Source organism: Rattus norvegicus, chromosome 10 (genome assembly GCF_036323735.1).
Source record: "Rattus norvegicus strain BN/NHsdMcwi chromosome 10, GRCr8, whole genome shotgun sequence".
NCBI classification, from domain to species: Eukaryota; Metazoa; Chordata; class Mammalia; order Rodentia; family Muridae; genus Rattus; species Rattus norvegicus.
In genome coordinates, this window is record NC_086028.1 from 41,704,866 (window position 1) to 41,730,063 (window position 25,198).

Sequence of the window (25,198 nt, forward strand, 5' to 3'; positions counted from 1 at the left end):
GAGGAAGATACATATCCCAGATAATAAATGCACTTGGCTCCCAAAATAATGTAGAATAGGCAGTGTAATAACCCTCCTTACAGGTACTCTGTGAACTGCGGGTCAGATTGAGCCCAGAGATACCTACTTAACATACATCTTACCTCTCCATTCTTTCCTGGCCCTTGATTAAAAAGGTAGAGCTAATATTTAAACACACACACACACACACACACACACACACCACACACACACACACACACACACACAAAATCCACATTTCTTTATATATACATATTTATAAATATGTGTGTACCTGTGAAGTAGAGGTCACTGGTGTCTTCCTCAAAGGTACCTTCTCTACCTTATTGTCTGAGGCAGGGCCTCTCACTGAACTAGGAGCTCATGTGTTATCTAGCCTGGCCAGCCAATAAGTCCCCATGATCCTACTGCTCTCTACCTTCCAGCTCTGAGATTATAGGCACACAAGCCACTGGGCCCAGATTTTATGCGACTCTGAGTCTTAATCAGGTCTGTATGCTTGTGGGGCAAGCACTTTACTGGTTTAGCCATGTCCCCCCACCCACCCATCTGTATTTCTACTGTATTTTGTGTGTGTGTGTGTGTGTGTGTGTGTGTGTGTGTGTGTGTGTGTGATCTGCACACTAGACCTGCATTTCTTTATGACAATAAAAAAGGCCTTGGGTCCCTGCAACCACTTCCAGCAGGACTTGGTTGCTAGCCTGCGCCCCTAGCCCCCACTACCTCATGTTCTTCTTGGCTTCTATCATGCATTTTCCTATGTGGCCCAAGAAGGCAATTGGACTTGAGTTCTCTGCCCAACACCATTTCTTTGTTTTGCAAAGAAAAACCAAAGCCAAAGAAAGGAATTCAAAAGCTATTTTGGCTACAGAACAACAGAAGTTAAGGTTTGCCAAAGATGTCCCAGGATAGGTTATAATCCAGTTGAAGAGTCGGTGCCACCCTGTCCCTGGGACACCCTGCGGCTGGTTTTGGACTACTCTCACACTGGCTTATCAGCATCCTGGAGCCCTTCCATCTGGACCTCAAGGAGCACTCATTCTCAAATATTCTACTTTATAATGTGAAATCCTTTACCTAACCTTCTTTCTAGGTAATACAGAGGACTAGGAAGCTGTAACAGGGTCCCTGATAGCCAGATGCCATGGCCCCTTAAAGAGGGACCTTGGGACCTTGAGGACTCTCGCTTGTGTAGCCATTCCCAATCTTGATGGGCAGTCTGTCCCTCTATAATCTATGCTATCATTTCACACTGAATAGAGTTATCTTGCTTTCTTTTTAAGACTTGGAGATGACTCAGCAGGTTAAGATATTTACCCTCAAGCTGGAAGCAGGAGACCCAAATGGTGGGAGGAGAAAATTAACACCCAGATGTTCTTTAACTTGTGCTTGCCTGCTGTGGACCACGGCACCACATGCTCATGTCCACATACATGCACATACACAATGAATTAATAAATATAGTAATAGAAAATTATTTAAAGAGCTAGAGAGCTCACTCAGAGGCTTAGAGCACATGCTCCTCTTGCAGACAATCTGAGTTTAGTTCCCAGCACCCATGTCATGACCCACAACTACCTGTGACCCCTGTTCTGGGGTATCTGATGCCCTCTCCTATATCCCTTTGGCACCAGGTATACACATGGAGTACATATACACATATAGTTACCACAGGAATAAACATGGTATACACACACATACACACACATATACATACATAAATACATAAATACATACATACATACATACACACATATACACATACATACATACATACATACATACATACATACATACATACATACATATGTTTGGCCTTGGTTCTGTGTGTGCTATCAGCCAAGCCGTATCATAGAGGCTGCCTTATGTATTATACAAAGTTTGGCAGGATCCCTGGCTTCTTTCAGTCCATGCCAAATAGCACTTCCCCAGTTGTGAGGCCCAAAAATATCTCCAGATACTGCCAAATACCACTCAGGGAGAACGTCACTGCCAGTTGGGGTCCACAATTTCCAGCTGGCCATCTAACCACCCTGAGTCCTACCAGCTTGTGCATAGTGTGTCTTGTATTTGTAGAGCTTGGCCACCATTAGCTGCAGCTGTCTGTGAAGCCATCTTTCAAGACACATGTTGGCATTGTAAATGAGTAGGGGCTGAGACTGTGGACAGAAGATGGCACAGGAAAGGGTGATTTAGGGGGACGGATCCATGTGATATAACATCCTATTTTTTTTAAAGATTTATTCATTTATTATATATAAATACACTGTAGCTATCTTCAGATACACCAGAAGAAGGCATTGGATCTCTTTACAGATGGTCATGAGCCACCATGTGGTCGCTGGGAATTGAACTCAGGACCTCTGGAAGAGTAGTCGGGTGCTCTTAACCGCTGAGCCATCTCTCCAGCCCAACATCCTATTTTTTAGACTAAGTATATAAGTAATAGACCTCCTGCAAGGTGCTCAGTCTCTTCCTATACCTATACACACATATACATTCACACACACATACATGTAAATACACATACATAAACACACATACATGTACACATATACTCACATACACACACTCGCACATGCATACACACATGCACACACACATACACACACCATGCACATGCACATACACACACCATGCACATGCACATACACATACCATGCTCATGCACATACACACATCATGCTCATGCACACACACATATAAGCACACACAAGCACACACATATACATGTATACACTCATACATACACAAATGCACACAAATGTACACACACACAGACACACACACACACACAGCAGATACTGTCATTATCATCCCGGATGTCCCCCACAACTCTGATACAGGAATATGGAGGTGTTGCTGAGAACTATGCAGCTTTTCTCAGGGAGCTAGGGTTCTGCAAACTTGACAGACCAAAGTTGATCGATCCACTGAGGACTTCTGAAAGTTCTTGCCACATGAATTTGAAGAGTGAAATTCATGAACCAACGTAAATTTTAGAGTTTAAAAATAGATTCTTCTGTGGGAGCTTAAGAAGGAGGGAGAGGAGAGAGAGAAAAACAGTGGTCCGTGGAAATAGGGCACCACGGACCTGCTGTCCAGGGACTTTGCAAAGGACTTACCACAGAGAACTTGGGAGAAGGGTGGGGATAGCAATGATTTGGTCAGCCCAGTCATCCCGACTGGGTGTCCAATGCCCCTTTCAGTTTCAGCTCTGGAGTCCCTTGAGGTAGAAGTGTTCCTTTGGAACATGACAAAGACATAGGAAACAGAATGCTCCTCTGGTATTTCTGGCTTCTGGCAAGGCCATTCATAAGACTGCTCGTTTGGGGACCTGCCCTACCTGACCAGTTTCTGTTTCCTTTTCTTATCAACCCATAGCCCAGGGAGCAGGTCCCTAGCCTCGCCCCTGCTGGCTTCTTGTCCCTGTCCTCTACGGCTCAGGCTCACAGAGCACCTGCCTCCTCCCCTGCCTCCAGCAGACTTCCCTCTCTCTCCTTTAGCATGCTTAGTCTCTGCCTAAAAATCTTCTTCCCTAAGTCTTTGAAGTCATGCTGGGGTCCTGTAGACAGACATGTGGCTGCTTCCTTGTCCCCTTCCTATTGTGGTATTTGCATCAGAGCCCTTGTCCTGGCCTGTGTTAGATGGAAGTTGGCTAAAAACATCTGCTGTCACCACGTCCGCCTACTATGAGGCAGAGGTTCTGCCTAGGACCTCTCTGTGTTCCACAGCACCAAGTCCTGCGTGGATACAGAAAGGAAATCCTCTATCATTTAATTTGAAGAGAAATATGATGATCAATTGAACCTCTATGTGATTTGGACTGCATGTCTGAGCTTAAGATTTGTCAGCTCCGTGTGTCTCTAACCATTGAACAGATGTGTATTTAGTAAACCATGGGCCGAGGGCAGACCATAGAACTGTGTGTGTCCTTGAAGCTCTCTCTTATTACTTGATTTATGAAGATCATAGAAAAATGCATCTTTTGGACTCCTTTAATCACACCCCCCAAGCCAAACAATTATTTCTAACTCCAAGCGGGTGATGTGATTTTACTAATTAATCCTTGTAAGGGCTTTGAGATCTTCTGAAAGGTGACAATGTATGAAGCCTTTAGTGACAGCCTAATTATTATTATTACAAGGCACAAAGCTCAGAGAGCTTGAAAGATCCCCAGGTACCATTCAAAATAGTAAGAGACAAAAAAAAATGTAAAAGCCCATGGAAGAATTTTATCGTGGAATCATTCAATCACAGGCTCTCAATATTGGCCAGGACTTTAGAGGTGATCTTTCTGGAGCCTGGCCTTGCAAATTTCCCTCCCTGATGCTCACACAAGATGTCCCTGCCCAGTGCTCACTGCCCCAGGGCCAAAGAAGGATGAGCTTTAAGCCAGATACCTGTTCACATTCCTAATGATTTCCATACTGGAAGGGAAGACAGAGCAAAGAACTAGGCCATAGGTTCTTTATGAGAAGTTGGGAATGAAATCACTTTCCGCAGATCTTGTTACACAGCCTAACCCAAGAGATGCTTAGTGAGTTCTTCACTGCAGGATAAATGGTGGATAACCACTGGTGTTAGGGACACTTGAATGAGTCTATTAAAAGACACAAGAAAGCACAAGACACCTGGCCACCACATTGTTCCTGCTTCACGGGTTGTGTTGAGCAAGTTCCAAATCGCAGCATGTGATGGTGCTGTGCTGGTGAAGGAGTGGGGAGTGTCTTGATAAAATGTTTTGTTCTAGTAGCAAAGAAATACCCAGTCCAAAGTCTTTCTGGATCTTCCTACTAGGGAACAAGTGGAACTTGCTTTTCCTGCAAGTCTCTGGGCTATGTAAGCATTTTACTCAGGACAGGGGCTCTATCCACAACAACTAAAGCCTTTAAGTCCACAAGCCCAGAGCCAGTGAGATGGCTTAGCCCAGTAAATACACCCGCTGCTAAGCCTGATGGCCCGGGTTCAATCCCTGGTCCCATAGGGTAGAAGAAGAGAAGTAAATCCCACAAGTTGTCCTCTGACCTCTGCTCACTTGTCATGCCATTCACACACACACACACACACACACACACACACACACACACACACACACACACTTAAAAATATAGCAACAACATTTAAAAGTTCAAGGCCTCACTGGGTGTCTTCATGAGTGAATCCCATGGTCACTTCTGAGTGTGAGGACAGAGGGATGACTCTGGGAAGATGTTTCAGACTGTAAACATCCCCAGCTGTTATTGATGGCTGTCCTACAGGCCATACCATTATCCTGTGCACACATCTCTCTTGGGTATCTCCAAGTCAGCTGTAGTCCAGCAGGGTCCACGGAGGCCCAGCTTTTCCTGGACACAAACAATCTGAGATGTAAGTGAAAGCAGCCTGCATCCTCCGACTAGAACCAGCGCAAAATGACTCATGTAATTGCCCTGTGTGCGTACCCTGAATCTTCTTGTTCACCCACCCACACAACTCTGCCGTTATAGATTCCTGCACCCTGCAAGAAAAAGGGAGGGGGGGGGGGACAAGTTCAAATACCTATGGTTTCAAAAAGGCCACCCGTGCCTCTCCTAAAGATAGAAGGGTCTGCCAGCCTCCAGGTCCAAGAAGAGGCCAGTTACACTGACGCTACTGCTGCCTGCCTTTCTCAGTCTTCCCTTTAAATTTCTGGAGAGGGATTTCTAGGGTCTCCCCCTTGGGAATTAGTTGTAGGAATAATTGGGCCAGTGGAGTGTGGAAGATGTATCCAGCGCAACCCGTGCACTACTAGAGAAAGTGACCTAGTTCAAGCAGCTGGTGAATCCGGGGCTATTGCGGGGACCCCCTGCCACCTACTGACTTGCAACTGAACCCGCATTCCCAATAGCATCTTATCCCCTGGCAGGGGGAGGGGCTGGGAGAGAAGCAGAGGAAGGTGGGGGACGTGAGGGGGACAGTGGGTTTCCCCCTTTTGGGGAAAGCACCCTCCACCTTCCATCCTTCCTCCCTTCCATCCCCTGCACCCACAGGGGGAAAAAAGTGAGGTGAGGATGGAGAGGCAGGGGTGATGAGTTGGGGAGGCCAATGCAGGAACTCCGAGAGCTGGCTCCTGGGTATCAGCATAGAGAGCTGGCAGCCTGTGAGAGTGTGAGGGAGAGAGAGAGAGAGAGAGAGAGAGAGAGAGAGAGAGAGAGAGAGAGAGAGAGAGAGAAACACGGGAGGGTGAGAGAGGAGAGAGGCTGCCTGCTAGAGAAGAGGAGGAGAGCAGAGGGAGAGGGGGAGCGAGCTAGCGCTCCAAGCTGAGGACGGGCTGCTCCCGGCTCAGTTAATCTGGCTGTCAGTCGGTGTTAACGCTGCAGTTGAACTGCTCGGCTCCCCTTCCAAGAGAAACAAGAGAAACCTCACGGAAGGAAGGGAGGAAGGAAAGAAGCAAGCAAGGAACTGCAGGAAGAAAAGAGCCGGCAGAGCATCAAGAAGAATCGAAGGGAGGGGAGGGAAGACCAAATCTATGGTTGGACCAGGGCTTCTTTTTCGCCAATGTAAAAAGGAATATGCCGTACATCTTTGCCTTTTTCTGCACCGGTTTTCTAGGTGCGGTTGTGGGTGCCAATTTCCCCAACAATATCCAGATAGGTGAGTGAGAGGGGCAGCTGGGGAGGGACTTTGGGGATCTGGCCAGGATTTTCTTTCTTTCTTTTTTTTCCCCCTTTTTTTGAGGGGAGATTTCTCAACCCATTCTCAGTCGGAGCTGTTGTGCTTAGCAATCTAAAACCAGGATGGGAGGAAGACTTGGGTCGCCAGTCTGGGAAAGGGGGTTTCATGCTCGTCAAATGCCACGAGGGGCACAGGGGAAGTGTTCTCTCTCCTGTGTGTGCGCGCACACACAGGTGCACATACACCGCGCACTCCAAGCATCAAGCATGAGTGCCTGAAATGGAGGAGCTTCTGTTCCAGAGAGGGAAAAATATAGTCAGACTGCGCTTGAAACAGGGTTCAGAGTGCTTAAGGAGTTAACTCTGGCTAGGTGGATGCACTGCTTGATTTATATAAATATGTAAGGTGGGCGTATGTGTGTTGTGATTATATATTAAATGTGCCTATGTAGCCTGAGTGATGGGGATGGCAGTGATGTCTGACTGGGGGAGGGGAAAGAGACCCCTCTTCGGGAAGGAGTGGTGAATGCTAGGTTGCTTCCTTTGCTGAGAAGTCCCATTAAGCAGAGCTCTATGGACTCCTAAGCTATCTTCCTTCCCTTCTGGCATGCTGGGCTGTGTCCCCCCATTCCCTGATCCTGGAACTTCCTAGCCTACCTTTCTTCTCACCCTTTCCCCTTCCTCTTTAGTGCTCTGTCCACACACACACACACACACACACACACACACACACACAGGCTCCTTCCTCAATGCCCCCCCCTGAACCCCCTACAGTAGTTCTCATTCCCGGGCTCCATCCTTTTAGCCTGCAGGTGGGTTTCAACATGCTGCATGCCTCCCTGTCTCTCATTTCCCTTCCTTCAGTGGCTGTACTTGTGTTTATGAAGGAGCGGACAGGTATTGCAATTCCTGTCACCATGGGGAAAAAGCCAGACAAATGAAGCAACATCAGCTTAAGAACAGAGCTTGGGGTCAGAGTGACCAGCAACTCAGCACTGTTTGTGCCCCAGCCTCAAACAGGCTGCTGTATTTTGAGTCATCTTGGCAGGCTGGCTTTCTGTGTCCTCCCTACACCAAGGGCTGGCTTACTAGGGAGAGTTCCATTTCCACTACTGTGGTTTGTTTGTGAGAATGTTTATGCTAGCAGGGGGAGGGGAAACTGGGGGGTTGGGATATGTAGCACACGTGTGCTTTTAATAGCCTCTTGGGGCCTCTCCAGCTTCCTGGCTCCTGGTACTGTTGGGGTAGTTGTGGAGTAACTTGCTTTGTTTCCTGACACCTGTTAAGCTGTATTCTGAAGTGTGTACATGTGAGCTCCTGCCTTACAGGCAAACTTCCTGCCTCTGGGAAACACTTCCCTTGTGGCCCAGCCTGTAGCTGCTCCCTCCCACCTTCCACCTGCTCACTTCCATTCACTCCAGAGAGAACCAGGGCCAGAGGAGTGTGGGGTGTGGTCACCTGGGAGGAAAGAGTGGAGTATCCCAAGCAAGAGTAATTGTTTTAGCTTTCTGTTTACTTGTTTGGTTTTGCTTTTTAAAATGGGGGTATTAATGGTGTGTGTAAGTCACATATGCTGGCCTATGGTACCGATCCTGTCTCTTCATACCTACTCTCTGTATTTTGCCGCTGGTTGTGATCTCTCATCAAGGAAACTAGGTTTCTGAGGTGTATCCATCGTCATCGTGGTCTTTCTGTGGGCACACCCACACTGGCCCACGCATTCCCAAAGGAATTTCATGTTCAGTCTTTGTCACCGTTGCTCTTTTTAAACACAAGGGAGACACAACAACCCGTCGGACAAAGACTGAAATTATCACCCCCATGAGGCTGTCATTGATTCTACTCACATGATCTCTAACATCAAACACGTATTCACTGCACAGGGAGTTACTGCTACGTTAGTAGACCTGCAGATCCCTGGCCAATCCGAGATAAACGTCTGTGCACACATTTGTTGTAGTCTGGCCCCTAGAAACAGCTGCTTTCAATTTACAGGAGTTCATTTCCATCCATTTGCACATCCACACTATTACAAAGAAAAGCCTTGTGTCCTTGTATCTCAGAACAAAAGCCGTGGCGGGTACTGTCCCTGTGCTATTCACAAGAAGAAGTTGGCACATCTTGGCACTCTTAAGACCCCTCACATCTGCAAAGCACAATGACAACTCCTTATGTAATCAGATCATCCTAGGTATCTGGAAATATGAGCAATAAAAGGCAAAATCTAGAGTGCTCAGAGAAAATAAATACTAAGTCTGGATGGCAATGCACAAGTTATGTAGCATCACAGCACGCAGATCTGGCCAAGTCTCAAAGCAAACAAGCAGTTAAGGTAGAAAAGCCAGAAGGGTCCCAGGCCTCAGTTTCTAACACTTTACAACACTTCCTTGTAACTAGAGGCTCTGTGAATGACAAATGGGGTCCGGATAAGGAAAGATAAATGTAAGGAGAATCTTCATGTGTGTGTGTGTGTGTGTGTGTGTGTGTGTGTGTGTGTGTGTGTGTGTGTAACAGAGGCTCATGGAATTTTGTAGAAAAAAAAAGTCAGGAAGAGTAAAGCTCTACAGTCCCTTGTGTTCTCTGCTCTTTGCTGAGCCAAGGGGCACACAGTCAAATGTTGGGGGCAGAGTGATGAGTGTTACAGGCCCTGGCATAAAAGCTTATCCACGGAGTGTGAGCTTGGGTGTCTGGTTGAGTCAGTTTGGATCCTTACCAGTGAGAGCAAGGACCACTGGTCTGGATTGACACAGGAAAGGACAGGGCTCTCTGGGATGGAACTGAAATGTGTCTCTACCCCAGACTGACATTGCCTTCTCTTTCCTCACAGGGGGGTTATTTCCAAACCAACAATCACAGGAACATGCGGCTTTTAGGTTTGCTTTGTCACAACTCACGGAGCCCCCCAAGTTGCTTCCCCAGATCGATATTGTGAACATCAGCGACAGCTTTGAGATGACTTACCGTTGTAAGTAACGGCTGCTATTTCTGACATGTCTTTCTGCACTAGGCCTGTGATGGGAGGGCCCGTGGGTAGGTGTTGTTGTTGCAAAAATGACTCCAGTCGTCATTTGTCGTCGTGAGAGAAGGCCCTTCAAGGGAATTTCCAGAGATCCTTTTAAGTGATCCCCACAGTCTATATTTTAGATCCTACTTCTTGAAATGGGTGTATTTCTTCACCATGAGTGAGTTTTAAATGCCAGCCTGGTGGGGTCTTGGGTTGACTGCATCTGGCCGACTTCACTGGGGCCTCTCGATTGAGAAAGTTTAAGGATAGAAGATAACTCCTGAGAGGGAGAAGGGCTGGTCCTGAGTTGAGGTCAATGTGGTTAACATGCCTCAGCCATTTCTTGCCTAGCAGTCAGGAGAACGGAAGTGTGCCCATATCTCCATAAGCACGTGTAGACTCGAATTGTGTCTCCTATCGGCCAAGTAAATAATAATTATTGAAATGTGGTGGCTAAGTGGTTTCCAGAGAGGTGTGAAGTGACTATCTGCTTAAGACGGGCTGTAGGTTAAGGAGAGAAGGGTCTGAGAAGCTGCACAGTTTTAGTGATGCCCTTGGAGCTTAAAACAGAGCCTTAAAATTCACCCGCGGAATGCCAAGGGGAAGCTGCATCGGGGACATCTGGAGCAGCAATATCACAAATGTGGTGGGCAAATTCCCTTAACAACAGGAACGAAACTTGTAAATCTGGGTGGTGGGTTGTGTAGCTGTCAGTCTGTGTCAGAGGTAGAGACAGCGTCCCTCTGGGGATTAAGCTCTGGTGGAACCGCATTGCAAGAAAGTGTAAGCATCCAGAATGAGGGAGAACAGTTTCACACCCCAAGCTGGACTGAGTCCGCACTGTAGGTCTCCATCATTGGCTTCATGGCCTCTGCTGAGCTACGAATGGTTGAAGGCATGGACGTGCCTTTCATCTCTCTTCCATATTCCCTTACAGAAGCCTCTCGTGATTGCTGCTGGTAAGACTTTGAAGTGTCCAAATAAGAATTCAGAATTTCCTCTGCCTCTGAGATCATACATGGGATAATGCTGATATGAATTTCAGGAATTACAATGTCCCAGAGGGTTCTGGTTAAATGCATCATGGACACGGATGGTGGTATTTGCTGTCATTCATTAATCCTTGACTACAGACTTTGTGGAACTAGCTGCTTTGGGGGATTATCTATTTTAGTCCTTGATGGAGATTTGCAGAAAACTGTTGTCACCCTCTTTGAGACAAGAGTGTGAGGTAGGGCAGCTATGTAACCTTCACAAGGTCAGTAGGGAAGTCAACAGCAGTCTTCTGACCACCGTCTGTCCTCAAATTCACATTTCTGTTGACTACAATAAACAGATAGATCCACCTGTCCTTAGGACGCCTTGACTACAGTGCCTGATGTAATAGAGGATGTTCTGGTGAGGCAGTGGCCTGATGCAGCACTGAATGTGATAAACTCCAATTTCATGCTGCAGCTGTGACCTTGCATGGGAGTGGTCCATTGCATCGATGAGAGAGTAACCACTCTGCATTCTGGCAAAGCCAGGGTTGAGGATTTGTCTGGTGTATTGTTTGCAATGGTAGTTGACTGAACGAATACCTGGCATGAAGCAGCTTGATATAGGAAGGGCTAACGTTGGCTCAGTGTGAGGACACAGTCCATTCCGATGGGGAAGACCCGGCGGTGACAGGAGCCTAAGGCTTTTTGCTCACACTTGAGCAGATCAGGAAGCAGAGAAGGGAAGATAATAGGGTTCCATTGGCTTTCTCTTTTTCTCTTTTTATTCAGGTTGCCACCTCCAGTGCATTCACAGGTTACTACCCCAGGTGCATTCATGGTGGGTCTTGCCCACTTGGTATTTCCTGTGTCCACTCAGTGGATGTCCCCCAGACATCCCCATAGGTATGCCTCACTAATGCCCTAAATAGTATTGAAACATGTCAACTTGCTGTCAAAATCTACAATCACACTCACTACATAGAAGAAAAAGAGCTAACATTGAATCTCTGGGCTGTAGGTCTGTGAACATCACAGCAAGAAACCGAAAACAATTCAGAGCAGGTCTTTAGCTATTGGGTGACTCTGTTTCTTTTCCTGTGGCGTGGAGTCGATCTATGAGGCGAGGGATTTAGTGGGACATTATTATATCTCAAATACCCAAATCTCTTACATCCATGATAAAGTGGGAAGATGCCTTTTGGGTGTGGAGAGATGGATCAGCAGTTAAAAGCAGGAGCAACTCTAGCAGTAGACCCAAATTCAGTTCCCAAAACCGACAACTAGTGGCTCACAACTTTAATGTCAGCCATAGGGGATCTAACACCTTCCTCTGACCTCCATTTATATGAGAAAATACACATGCACATGTATGTATATATGTGAGAAAATAAAAACGCACATGTATGTATATATGTGTGTGTGTGCATATGTGTGTGTATATGTGTGTGTGTGTGTGTGTGTGTGTGTGTGTGTGTGACTCAATTTCATTGCTTTGGTCAAACGCCCAAAGGGGCTCACTGCCCAACAAGGATAAGAAAATCAGTGAGAAGAAATAGCTGGTACATGTGCTCTCAACTCACAGGGCTGAGAACTGTCTGTATCAGAACTCGGTGGAAAGATATGCTAGCTGCCTCCCTACTGTCAAAATGCTGAGTGCCAAGACAAGATAATAAGGACACAATGAGGAAGAAATGTTCAAAGGCAAGAGGTTGTATTTCTGGTCTGCTATCGTCACAACCTAAGACCTGATCTTGTGGAGAGCTGCTGCCTGTTTATCAGGGAGGCAGATACAAGGCACAGGCACTGTTGCCCATTATGGGCAGTGGATCTGAGGTTTTGAACAGGATGCCTGTTTTCTAATATCTAACAGGTTGTTACTCATTTCTGCTTTGTGAGTCTGGCTGTTCTTTCAATGTTTCTAAGGCAAGGTGGGCATTGGCAACAGAGAAGATGAAACATTGGCTCTCAATTTGTTTGTGACCATCCCAAAAGGGACATGAGGAAGCTCTCCAGGAAGCAATAAAGTCATTTATTATTAGACCTTTAGTTTCTGCTCTTTAGTCCCAAGATCAGAGGGAATGAGAGAGCCTTGGGGGGGGGTGGTGGTATTGTGACTCCTCTCTGCTACCTTAACAGGAAACGGTGGAACCCTTTGTGACTCTGTCTGTTTGGCCCATCAATGTGGGAATATCTACATCTCTCCCAGTTTAAACTGAGTAAAACTCTGTATAGACAGAGGGACAGAGTTGTTCTGGACAGAATGGGTTAACTCATCAGGTATGGAAAATAAAGTTAAATACATCATTCAGATTCAGCTTAGCATGTTTCTCTGAACTATGAAGCAGCAGTTCCCTCAAATTAACGCCCTGTTCAGTTTTAACTTCAAAAAATGAACGAGTGTTTATCATTTCAATGTGATCTTTCAATTTTGTTTTTGATGTATTTTGCTATTCGTTATCCCTCCACCAGAGGGTGGAGAAAGGAAAGGAGAGGACATGTTTTAACTGTTTCTGCCAGAAGTTTCAGCAACAGGCCATCTAAGGGGAGGGTGGTGAATACAGGGCAAGAGATGCAGGGGAGACAGACACAAGCATCCTGAGAGTCTAGTGTCTTTGCGTGGACTTTCCTCACCTGCCTTGACTTAGGAGGTGATGATTAGACCCAAATCTCTCAGAGTCTCCTTCCAAGCCTACGAAGACAAAGTGGGGGTGGCTATCTATAAAGCAGGTGTTTACTGGCTGGCTATCCACCTGCCTTCGTGCCTTTGTAGGGTAAGAGTAGATTCCATTCACTCTTTTTTTATCACACACATATGCATATGTATGTACAGGCATGCGCGTGCACATACACACACACACACACACACACACACACAATCCTGTTTCATGTAGGAATGCAGCCTTGTGCCAGATGCTGGTATTGTAAGGCCCAAAACTAAAACGCAAAAGCAAGTGCAGCGTATGGCTTAACCAAGATGTTCCTGGACTTGAGCACACAGCAGACACCCAGAGGGCTGGCTTAAAGCAAGGCTTGGCAGTAGCTTCTCTTCTTCCAGAGTCAGAATATTCAAGAGCAGACCCAGAAGACTCTCTACTGCTTAGTATGGGCACCACAGCTTAAGCAATGCTTTTATCTAAAAACTCTTCCATTTCTTCAGTAAGCATTTCTGAGCCCTTAACCAAACCCAGGCATCACGTTAAGTACCAGAAATGCAGACAAAGCTAAGACACGTTCTCTGCCCCGGAGGACTTTATCCCCAGCGAGGCACACTGTCCTGTAAAAGAAAATTAAAATGTAATGTTGTACGTGCCTTTGCAGAGGTTTCTAAGGCGTGTGAGAGGCACAAGGAGGCATGGGGTTGGCCTCTCTCAGAGAGTGTGGTAGAGAAGGAGGGAGGACAGGAAGGGTAGAGGGTAGAACTTTCTGGGCAGAGAAAATAGCAGGTGTAGAGGGTACATATTACTGAACTTCTCTTAGACCTCTGGTGGCCTCCAGATGGGCTTTTCAAGTGGACATAGATCACATGCTATGAAAGAGGTCACCAAATGACCTCCCAAGGGCAATTTTCAGAACAGAGACTACAGTGTGTCCCAGCCTTTTCAAAATGTAAAAGATAGAGTCCTAGGTCTGCATGAGTTGGATCTGTCAACCTCCTGTCATGGAGGAGGGACCTTGGTGCTCCCTGAAGATTTATGGGCAGCTAATGCTGGTGGGGGAGGACAAGACATTTGCTTCAGGGGCATAGCCACTGGCAAGGTCCCCAAGGTCCTGTAAACAGCCCCTACCAAACTCTTTGAAGCATCAAAACTAAAAGCAAAAACAAGAAAGCAGACAAGGGGCCTCATTGGGAAGCAGAATGAGATTAGGGTGAGTGGAGAAAATGTGAGAGGGGCTAAAGGGTGACCATGATCAATACACACTAAATATATGTGTGAAAATGTCCTGGTGAGACCATGATTACATGTAATCAATATGCCTAATAAAAATGTAAAATGATATTGAAAAATAGGGAAACATTAAGCCCCAAGTCTATGTAGCCTTGACAGATAGAAAAGGAGTGGGCAGTCATCATCCCAATGGGCCCCTTCTCCACCGGTTCAATTCTCTTTCTCCTCATTACCTTCAGGCAGCATCGCCTTTGCAAGGTACATGGACTCCTTAAACAGCCACACCTGTGTGGAGCACCTATCCACTGCTAGCATGTGAATTCCTCTCTGGAAAGTGCATTTATTCATCCATAGTGGTACCAAGTCCACATGAAAAGACCCCCTAACATCAAGGAGCATAGTCACCAATAGGCAAGGCCCACTCACAAAGCTAACAATGACAATGGCCTGTTATAGCCAGGTGGAGGGCAACATCTCTGCCACAGCGGGACTCTTATTGTAGGCCCAATTGGGATTCTCAAGAGTGTTCTAACAGGGCTTCCGTTGCTGGCAACAAAGGTCTCTTAGCTGTGGTATGAGCTTCATACGTCATTTTAGAGCTTCGGATTCACAATCCACAGATTTATGTTGTTCACCCTTCGGAATGCTTTTCAGAAGGCAGACAAAAATCCCACATTTCTACCTTCTTTGGAAAAACAATTCAAGACACTAAGCAATGCTGGGTGCACATTCCTAGCCAGCATCTACTGTCTAGAATGAGAATTACTTTCTTTTAATATAAAACATAAGCTTTCAGGTTTAGCTAAGCTCTCTCTATGCCTTGTTGTTCATGTGGCTGCTGTAATCAGATGATTTTGCTTGATCAGGTCTGTGCACAGGCCAGTGCTCACATTATCCCCTTTAGTGTCCAGTACCCTGCTGTTTTATTCTAATGTCTATCATTCACCCTGCATGAAAGAGTAAAGGACACAAGTGATATGCAGCACTTGTTCATTACTGGACAAAAGCAATCAGCCTTATTATAGAAATGAGGAGAATGTGGCGAGTGGCAGGGTGAGCAAAGGCTACTCCAAAGTTTGCTCTGTCACTGATACATCCTAGGTATCGGCTTAGGTATGGTGCTCCCATTTTGTAGATGCTGCTGCTGGAAGTAATGGAAATTGTTTGCAAATTATGCAAAAAGAGTCTAAATTAGTCTCCGAGGGCTCCACGTGCTGCTGCTGCCGCCGTGGGATCTGATTGGGGATAAAATAAGACAGACACTGGCTGTGGACAGAGAGACTTCAGAAGAGAGAAGGCTCAACGGGCACTGGAATGTTAGTCGTGAAGAGGTAGGGAGATGTTTCGAGAGGGTACATTTATAATATCAGTATCCTCCCTCCAGACTAACTGCACTATATGTATCCGTTTTCTGAGCTGGAGAATGGACCATTTGTATTCTGTCTTCTGTGGCGTGACTTTTCATGGAACAACAGGAAGGAAGAGAGAGGACCCCAGATAGCATCCCAGTGACTGAGTAATGATCTTACCCGAGTCTAGCTTAGCGAAACACTGAGTGTAATGGTGTTGCTTACAAGGGGCATGGGTGACTCAAAGGCAGCTGCATCACCAAAAGGCCTATCCTGCAAGGAAGCTGCCTCCCCAGAGCTCCAGCTAGGCTCTGCAAGGAGATAGACTGATAGCGGAGTCTCCTTTCCCCAGCAACTGCTTGCTGCTTTGATAGCCTCAGGAAGCCGCCTGCAGACTTGTACTGGGATCAGGCATTTCCTGAGCCTTTGCAGCCTCCCTTATTGCCTCTTATGAGCATCTCTTCTCCATCCAGAACGGACTGTCTCAGTTTGGAGGAGACCGGTACACTGCTCACCCCGCACACCCACGCTCGTGCCCCTGGCTGATGGCAGATGTCTTCAGTTCTCTGGTTGATATGACAACCTGCTTGGCCTCCTGCCTCTTCATCCCTGTTCTCACCATAAGAAGCACAGGTGTTGACACTGGCGTGTGGCTGACTCTCAGTTCTCTTTCTGAACAGAGAGGCTTATTGATAAACTCCTGTCCCTGTGGGTGAAGGCCTCTATTGGGATGAGAGAGGTGGCTGCTGTCTTCTTGGAGCCTTAGGGTAAAGTAGTTACATGAGCTGTTTTGGGAAACCGGTAAGATTCATAGACGCATTCAGTCACGCGAAGCATCCGTCACTCCTCCCCTGCAGTGGAGGTCCCATCTTACCCCTTCCACTCCATGCAGACAGCTGCTGCTGCTATCCACACTCTTTCCAACATGACCTCAAACTCCCTCTCACTTCAGCATTCTGAGCAGCTACTGCGAATTGGTCAGAGTTGACTCAAGAGATGAAATCCATTTGCCATTACAGGCCATTGAAGCAGGAATGGAGGAAAAGAAAATGTGCCAAGTATTGATTCTCCCCTTAAGGGGCTCAGGGTCTTGAGGAGTAAATAGGCTTCAACAAAGAGATGATGAAGGAGAGTCTGCCCCTTCCTTTCTTTCCCTCTCCTCTTCTGTCTCTCCTCCCTCCCCCACTCTCTCTCCCCCCTTTCTCTCCTCATTTTCTCTTTCTTATGCTTGCTCAGAAGAAGGAAGTTCTGAACTCCTGCTTATTGTAAGGAAACTTCCTGCTGCAGCCATCTAGGTTTCCTCAAACAGGAAGACTTGGGAGAGAAAGCAGGAAGGCAGGTTGGCTGAAAGCAACTGTAGGCTTATCCTGTGTGGTGTAATGGAAGGGAACCAGATCTCTGGGTTCAGAGGTGAAGACCTGAATCCAAGCAACAGACTATCTTCCTACTCAGATAGTCTTGGAGGTACACAAACATCCGCCCAGCATCCTTCAGCCTTTCATTGTGTGTATGCTTGTGTGCTTGCAAGTGTACATTATCTGTGCAGAGATCCATGTATGTCCATGTTGTGCATGCACATGGAGGTCAGAGGTCAACTTCTGTTACTGTTTCTCAGGAGCCATCCATTTTTGCTCTGTTTCTTGAGGTAAGTCTCTCGGTGAGATCTGGGCCTCGTGGATTTTGCTAGGCTAGGCTGGCTGGCTAAGGAGCCCCAGGGATCGGCCTGTTTCTATCTCTCCAGTTTTGAGTTTGAAAAATGTGACTTTACATGGAAACTGGGGGTTGAGCTCAGGTCCTCATACTTGAAAGGCAAGTGCTTAATCATCTCCCTAATCCCTAGGGTGGGATTTTTATACTGAGTGTTTATGGAGAACTTCAGAGAGAGAAGCGCCTCTCTAGCCTGTAGGTCGGGGAGGGTTCTTAAACCAACTAATACCACAAAAATAAACAAACAAATAAATAAATAAATAAATAAATAAATAAATGTACCCTGTCCTCCCAATGTGAAATAGCCACATTCTGTATGTAAATGCAGATCTATTCATTCAAGATCCAGGAATATTTCAGGACAACTCTGTGCTCACGGTGCATCCCAGCCAGGAACAACTGCAAATGAGTGACATGAAGAGAACGTGCTAAAGGACCAGGCAGGTCTCTGAGAAAGCCTGTAGGAGGCAGCTCTTGGCAAGGGCAGAGCTAGGAGTCTGTGCTAAGGGCAGGAGCTTGGGATGGTGTACTTGGGGTGATGTACTTGGGGTGGTGTACTTGGGGTGGTGTGCTTGGGATGGTGTACTTGGGCTGGTGTACTTGGGCTGGTGTACTTGGGCTGGTGTACTTGGGCTGGTGTACTTGGGGTGGTGTACTTGAGGTAGTGTACTTGAGGTAGTGTACTTGGGGTGGTGTACTTGGGGTGGTGTACTTGAGGTAGTGTACTTGAGGTAGTGTACTTGGGATGGTGTACTTGGGATGATGTACTTGGGCTGGTGTACTTGGGGTGGTATGCTTGGGCTGGTGTACTTGGGGTGGTGTACTTGGGCTGGTGTACTTGAGGTAGTGTACTTGGGGTGGTGTACTTGGGGTGGTGTACTTGGGGTGGTGTACTTGGGGTGATGTACTTGAGGTAGTGTACTTGAGGTAGTGTACTTGGGATGGTGTACTTGGGATGATGTACTTGGGCTGGTGTACTTGGGGTGGTGTGCTTGGGCTGGTGTACTTGGGGTGGTGTACTTGGGCTGGTGTACTTGGGGTGGTGTACTTGAGGTAGTGTACTTGAGGTAGTGTACTTGGGGTGGTGTACTTGGGGTGATGTACTTGAGGTAGTGTACTTGAGGTAGTGTACTTGGGATGATGTACTTGGGGTGGTGGACTTGGGGTGGTGTACTTGGGATGATGTACTTGGGGTGGTGGACTTGGGATTGTGTACTGGTAGTGGATTCTAGTTGTGGTCTGAGCAGGCACCTGCCGGAGAGATACAGGGAAGTGTGTGGCTAGAGACAAATTGTTACACACTCTAGGCCATGGCAAGCCACCTGATAATTTTAAGCAAAGAAGTGCTTGTTCAGACTTTGATTTCTTCAAAGGGAGTCAGATAGGCACTGGTCCTGGTCTTCCACTCTCTAGAGTGAAGGGCAGTAAGTAGGTGGGAGTTGATGTTTTGCCACTCATTAGCTGGAAGACTTTGGGCTGAAGTACATTGGCCTCTGCTCCCTTATTACTATATCCATTATGGGGTGAGGGCAGGCAGATGGCAAGAGATGCTGGGAGGAAGGGGATGCTGATGGTATATGGATGAGTACCTGTCACGTGTGGTTCTGTGAGCCCCTAGGTGAGTATCTGTGGGAGCTGCTGGCTGATTCAGGGGGGACATGGAATTCTGGAGACCCTATGTACAGCAAATCTCCTGACATGGAAGCCTGACAGTACACTGATGTTACAGTAATTGGTAGACCGAGATAGGATAACCATGAATTTGAGGCTACATTTGCCACATAGTGAGTTAGAGGCCAACCTGGGATAGATAGAGAGGAAGGAAGGAAGGAAGGAAGGAAGGAAGGAAGGAAGGAAGGAAGGAAGGAAGGAAGGACAAAGAGGTAGGTAGGAAAGGAGGGGGATGCCAGGAGGAACAGCTAGAGGGAGATCACCTTAATTTCTTCAGTTTCTTATTATCATCACCTCAGAGTGGTTTTCAGTAGTTCTAAACAAATGAATGAATGAATGAATGAATGAATGAATGAATGATGCGTCAACAGTAGCTGTGAGAAGAGCAAGGCTGCCTGTGGCTGCGTATGAAGAGGGGTGGGACACACCAATTCAATTGAGTTCTGAGAGTTCCTGGAGGCTGCATGTGAAAGCCTTGTGTGGTTAGGATGTGTGGCTGTAAAGTGCTAGGTAAAGCCAGGTATGAGTCATTCCAGCAGCTCTAGATGAGTAAAAGAGCCCTGAGTAAGGTAAGGAGCTCTTTTGTCTTGTGCATGTGTGCATGTATGTGTGTGCAGGCATACATGTTTTGTGAGCTCATGTGTGAGTGTGGTATGTTTGTGTGTGTGCATATTCGAGCATGTGAGGGCACTTAGGTGCACACACTTGTATGCCCATCAGTAGAGAAGGGAGAAGCACGTTGGAAAGCCTTCTCCATCATTCTCCATCTTATTCCCTCACTGAGCCTTAAACGAGACTCCCCTTGTGTCTGTCTCACACAGCGCTGGTGTATGGGTTCATGCATGGCCATGCCCAGCGGGTACTGGGTTCTCTACTTAGGTAATGATTGTGCAGCAAACATTCTTACTCGCCGAAAGCTCTATTTTTTTTTAAGTAAAATATTACTATAGCCTGGTTGGCTGCAGATGTGTGAGCTTTGTTCACGTTGATGGTCCATTTTGGAACCTGAGGTGCATTCAGAGGATCATGGAGATAACATCAAACATATACAGCCATCATAGGGAGGACTACATGTTGGAGAGATTCATATGCCCTTCCCACTCCAGAGCCATGAGGAAAGACTTCCCTTCTGAGATAAGGAAGACACTCTCAGATATGGTGCAGTGGTCTGAGTATCTCCAGTTTGGATGTTAGACATCTGCATGTTGGGTGGGCTCTCCTCATCCTGTGGTCTGCCTGCAGACACCTTCCAAGGCATGGCGGCAGCTCACTGGCTGCCTCACTGCCCGCATCACTGAAGGTTGTCTGGTCACATGCCCTTGTGCACTTAAGCAGCTCTTGTACTTCCTACTAGCTTGGTTATGGGATTACTGGACATTTCTTTCCAAAAGCCACAGCTCTCTCCATGCTCTTTGCTATGCCTTAGCCAGTCACCCTCAAAGTTCAGGAAAGTCCAAGACCATTAGAGGTCCAAGACTCAGAGGATGCAAGCAGAACTAACATGAACAAGGAGGGTAGTGAAATTGTCCCTCAATGGCTGGCCGGGTTTCAGTGTCCCCATCAAGTAGAATGTTTAGGATGAAAGTAATTTTCCGAGATTGTCCTTTATCTTATGTACTTCAAATACTGCACTTTACAGAAAGCCATGGGAGCAGAGACACTAAGCAAAATTTTGTGTAGTTATAACACAAAAGACAAATTTCCTGTCTTCTTTTTTTTTTTTTTTTTTTTTTGGTGAACATGTTCAGCTGTGCTTGCTGCTTTGCAACATTTTTTTTGTATTTGCTGTAGCAGTCAGGCTACTCCCGACTGATACACACTCATTCTTGCAGCTTCCTAAAGGATCCTGCATACATCCATAACCTGCCGTACACACACTGCCTCCTATTATTGGGCATTATAGAAGGTTTATAACCTTCTTTTATTCTTAAGAACATGTGATGATTATCTTTAAAGCTTTTACAAAAAAATAAATTCTTATTAAATGGAGGGATTTTGTCTATTTTTTTGGTTTAATACTTTTAAATTACACACATTTACTTGTTTTTCTTGCATGTGTGTGCACACACGTGTGTGGCAGTCAGAGGACAACTTGCAGGAGTTGGTAGAAACTTTGTGGGTCTTGGGTACCAAACTCAGGGAGTTAGATTGGTAGCAAGTGCTTTAAATTCTGAGCCAGCTCACTAGCCTTACGTTACTTTTTAAAAAAAACTTTTAATCTGATTTTATGAGCAAAAGATCAATGGAACCATTCGCAATGAGCTTAAATGTAATAATTAATATTGCAGGATTCTGATAACTTGTTGGATGCTGGCGCTGACAAATACTTGCAGAATGAACTTCGGAATCTAGTTATCTTCCAGATGTACAGTATGGGATGCTAAAAGCAGAGTCTCAGGGTCATTAGAGCAAGCCAGTGCCATTACTCATCTGAAAGGGCTTTGAGGAATCAAAAGTGCTGGGGAAAGGCAGGGTGTTATAATTACCCAGGCTTCTTATCCATTAACATAAACATACCATGGATACAATGTGACTAATTAATCTTTAATGTCTTCCTGTGAGGGTGGTCATTATCTATGAATGGATCTCTTTTTAGGATGGGAAAATTTGAAACTGCTAGGCTAAGTTTATCCCATGCCCCAATATGTTAGCGCCGCTAATCCAGAACTCATCTCATGTGGTTCAGTCTGTAAGAGTGAACTTAAGAAAATCCTCGTTTGTAGGGACAAAGGCCAGTGCTGTTTGTGCAGGGGACAGTCAAAGCTCCATTGTGGACAGTAATAAAAAAATAAAATAAAAAATAAATATTTTTTTAAAAAATCAGTTATCTAAATAGTGTTTTTTTTTTTCAGCTTGTCTCTGGCTTCAAAGACTTGAATTGGCATTAAGACAGAGTCATGGCTTCCAGATCTTTAGGCTTAGCTTTGTAGTCAGACACAAGTTGATGCATATCAGTCCAACAACGCTACTACTTCTTGCTGGTCCTCAAAGTCTAGTGGAGGAGGAGCTTCCCTGTCCCATCAGCAATACAAAATCCTGACACTGGTGTCATTGAACATAATGCTGGTCACGGGATCATTTCTGAGTGTGTGAAGTAACCAGGGTGTTCAAGTCACACCCAACCAGGGTATGATTGCCCTAGATGTAGCCCAGTGATCATTCTTAGAAGGTAAGGGGGTTGACAAATGATCACTGCCTTGTCCACAGCCATACCACCCTGAACACATCTGTTCTCATCTAATCATCCTGTCTGATCAAGGTTTGTGAACACCTATGTAGGAGATGGTTCTGATGCTAAGGTCCTCTTCCCCAATTGGTTCTTAATCAATCAATAAAGATACCAGCAACCAATGACTGAGGATGGGGCGGGCCACATAGAGTTGTATGGGAGGACAAAAGGAGAATGAGGAGAACTAGGGAAGAAGGAGGAGGAGCAGCAAGAGAAAAAGCCAACCAGCCTTCTGAGAGCCAATAGTCACTCTATCCAATTGTGTCTGGGGTTTCAGGGTAGGTTTAGGAGTGCCCAGTCACTGAGTTAGCAAAGGCATTTTGAGGTTAACTGTTGTGCGTGCATGCATGTACATGTGTGTGGTTTTTTGTTTGTTTGTTTGTTTGTTTCTTTGTTGTTTTTTTAACCCATGGATCCAATAGAATCTAGGTAGGGGCTAGTAGTGCAGTCTGCCTGGAGCTCAAAACAGGTTAGCAAAAACTACACTCAACACTCCGGGGAGAATCCTTTCCTGTGGAAGAAACCAGTATGGCATCACCTACAGAATGGAGGTCAGATGCTCAAGACCCAAACAAGACAAAGGTCCTCCTACAGCACATCCCTGTAGATGGAAAAATTCAAAGAGGAGGGAGCCCAACCATTGTAGACTGCGGTCCATTTGCCAAACCAGAAGAGTCTGTAAAAGAGAAGCCAGACGGGATCAGAGGTCAGGGAGGGCAGACAGTTTGAAATAGCAGCGGATGTGTGAGCGATAGCTATGCATGATAAGGCCTGCCTAGCCAGGAACAAAACTGAGCCACGGTATAGTTGGAACAGCCAGAGCTGTCACACTTGCATGGGTGTCCTATCCCTTGAAGCTACCTCAGAAGTGTGTTAAGTCTAAGGAATCTGCCCCTGCACACTCTCTAAGTGACAGGACAGTCCCTGCTCTGCTCACTCAATCTACTATTCACAAACACTTTCACAGTCCCAGTGAGAATCTTGGCTCCAGATCGGCTAAGCCCACACCACCAGATGGTCCCATCTTCTAATTGGTTTCATCTCTTTTAGTCTTTGGCAGGAATGAAACTTTCCCTGGGCCTAAAGAAGGGAGGCCAGGGAGAGAATCTCAGAAAGGAGACTTGGGCTAAAGGGGCTAAACTTGGGCTAAACCTAGGCTAAACAAACTGAGATCTTAAGCTGGTGCCTATCCAAAGGAAGGGAGACATGGCTCTCCTTCACAAGAGGTCATGAATTAACAGCATGCTGTCATTTTCAAGCACAGGGGTTCTCGTGGCTGGAAAGAGATGAGGCCACAAAGGCCAGTTGACCTAGTACAGGGCCTGCATGAAAGCCATTAGTTTTTTATGAGCTTAGTAGTAGATGTCATCTTTATTGTTAGGCAAGCCTTTCTCTCCTCCAAGTCCCTGATCCATTCACTCTGTGTCTGCTAGTGTAACTCACTCTGGAAAGTTGGCTTTGCTTAGACCTGTCTCAAGCAAGACCCATGGAAGAGCATGCCTGTAGAGCCTGCTGGTCCCAGGAGAAAGAAAGCACAGGTGTCCGCAGCGACTAGAAACACTCATGCACTCAAGTCCCAGAGAGGCCATATCCCAGCAACCTGTGGACCTGCCAGAGCTGCAGGGATTACATACAATTGCACATCATGTGATAGGGGCTCCCTTGCTTTGCAACAATAACCCATTCATAGAAGCAACTATCGACTTGATTCAACACTTGAAAATGATAGTCTGGTCCTGGTCTCTATAAACCAGGAGTTCTAGCAAAGGAGGGGAGCAATAAACATACTTAAATTAAAGAAAATATTTTTATTTATTTTTATTATTTTATTTTTATTTACATATGTGTGTGCATGTATACCACATATATGCAGATACCCTTGAGGTCAGAAGAAGGCATCGGATACCCTGGAGGTGGAATTGTAGGTTATTCTGAGCAACCCAGTGTGGGTGCTCTAGGAACCTAGCTCTGGGTCCTCTGCCAGAGGGGGTCAGCCGAAGGATACAGAAGCCCTGAACATGCAAGAGGAGGCTAGGCTTCCTAAGCACTCCTCACAGAAAGGGGATGCGGTTGGCTACACTTCCTGTCTTAGCTCCAGAATTCTAGAGTTGCTTATCAGGACGGCGGGAGGTTCCTGTGTGCCTGCATGTGTATCTTTTATTCTTTCACAAAAAAAGAACTGCATTTCTTCTAGATATCCCTTTCCAAGCATGTGATTGCAAAATGGATACTGAGGTTTGAATTTTGTGTGAAGGGAATGTTAGGTTGAAGAACTCACCTTCTCTCCTTGCTGAATTCCGTTGGTTAACTGAAGTTAACCGAATTGGAGCGGAGTCTGGGCAAACAGGAGACGGCCCTGCATCCCTCGCTTCTGTGTTACGGCCTCCTAGAGGGCAAACAACGTGATCTCCCAGCCCTCTGCTCTCCTCTGACTCTATACACCAGACAAGAAGAACCAACATGGGGTACAGGGTAGATGAATGGAAACTTGTAAAAGCATAAGCGTCCCTCTGCCTTTAGATCCAGTAAGTTCAGGAAAACTGCTTAATACAAGTTGTTCTTCTTAGTGTTTCTTCCTTCCTCCAAGATGGCTTTCAGTACTCTGGTATGTGGCTTCTCCTCTGACTGGTCTAGTGAACCAATTCCTCTTGGATTATATGTGGATTTCTCAGTGGCAAAGCCCAGTCTTCCGTCTGTGAACATCCCTACCAGGGA

General features: G+C 46.2%; 1 protein-coding gene across 2 annotated transcripts in view; it reads left to right on the forward strand.

Moving 5' to 3' along the window:
* Positions 1-5,674: 5,674 nt before the first annotated feature.
* Positions 5,675-25,198, forward strand: part of Gria1 (glutamate ionotropic receptor AMPA type subunit 1) — a 319,566-nt gene continuing 300,042 nt past the window's right edge. The window contains exons 1-2 of one of the 2 annotated variants that reach the window (XM_063269677.1): positions 5,675-6,636; positions 9,484-9,621. In XM_063269677.1, the coding sequence (XP_063125747.1) occupies positions 6,555-6,636; positions 9,484-9,621 (220 nt within the window). In that variant the 5' untranslated portion in view covers positions 5,675-6,554. The remainder of the gene's footprint in view (positions 6,637-9,483; positions 9,622-25,198) is intronic. The other variant, NM_031608.2, reaches the window with a different exon arrangement.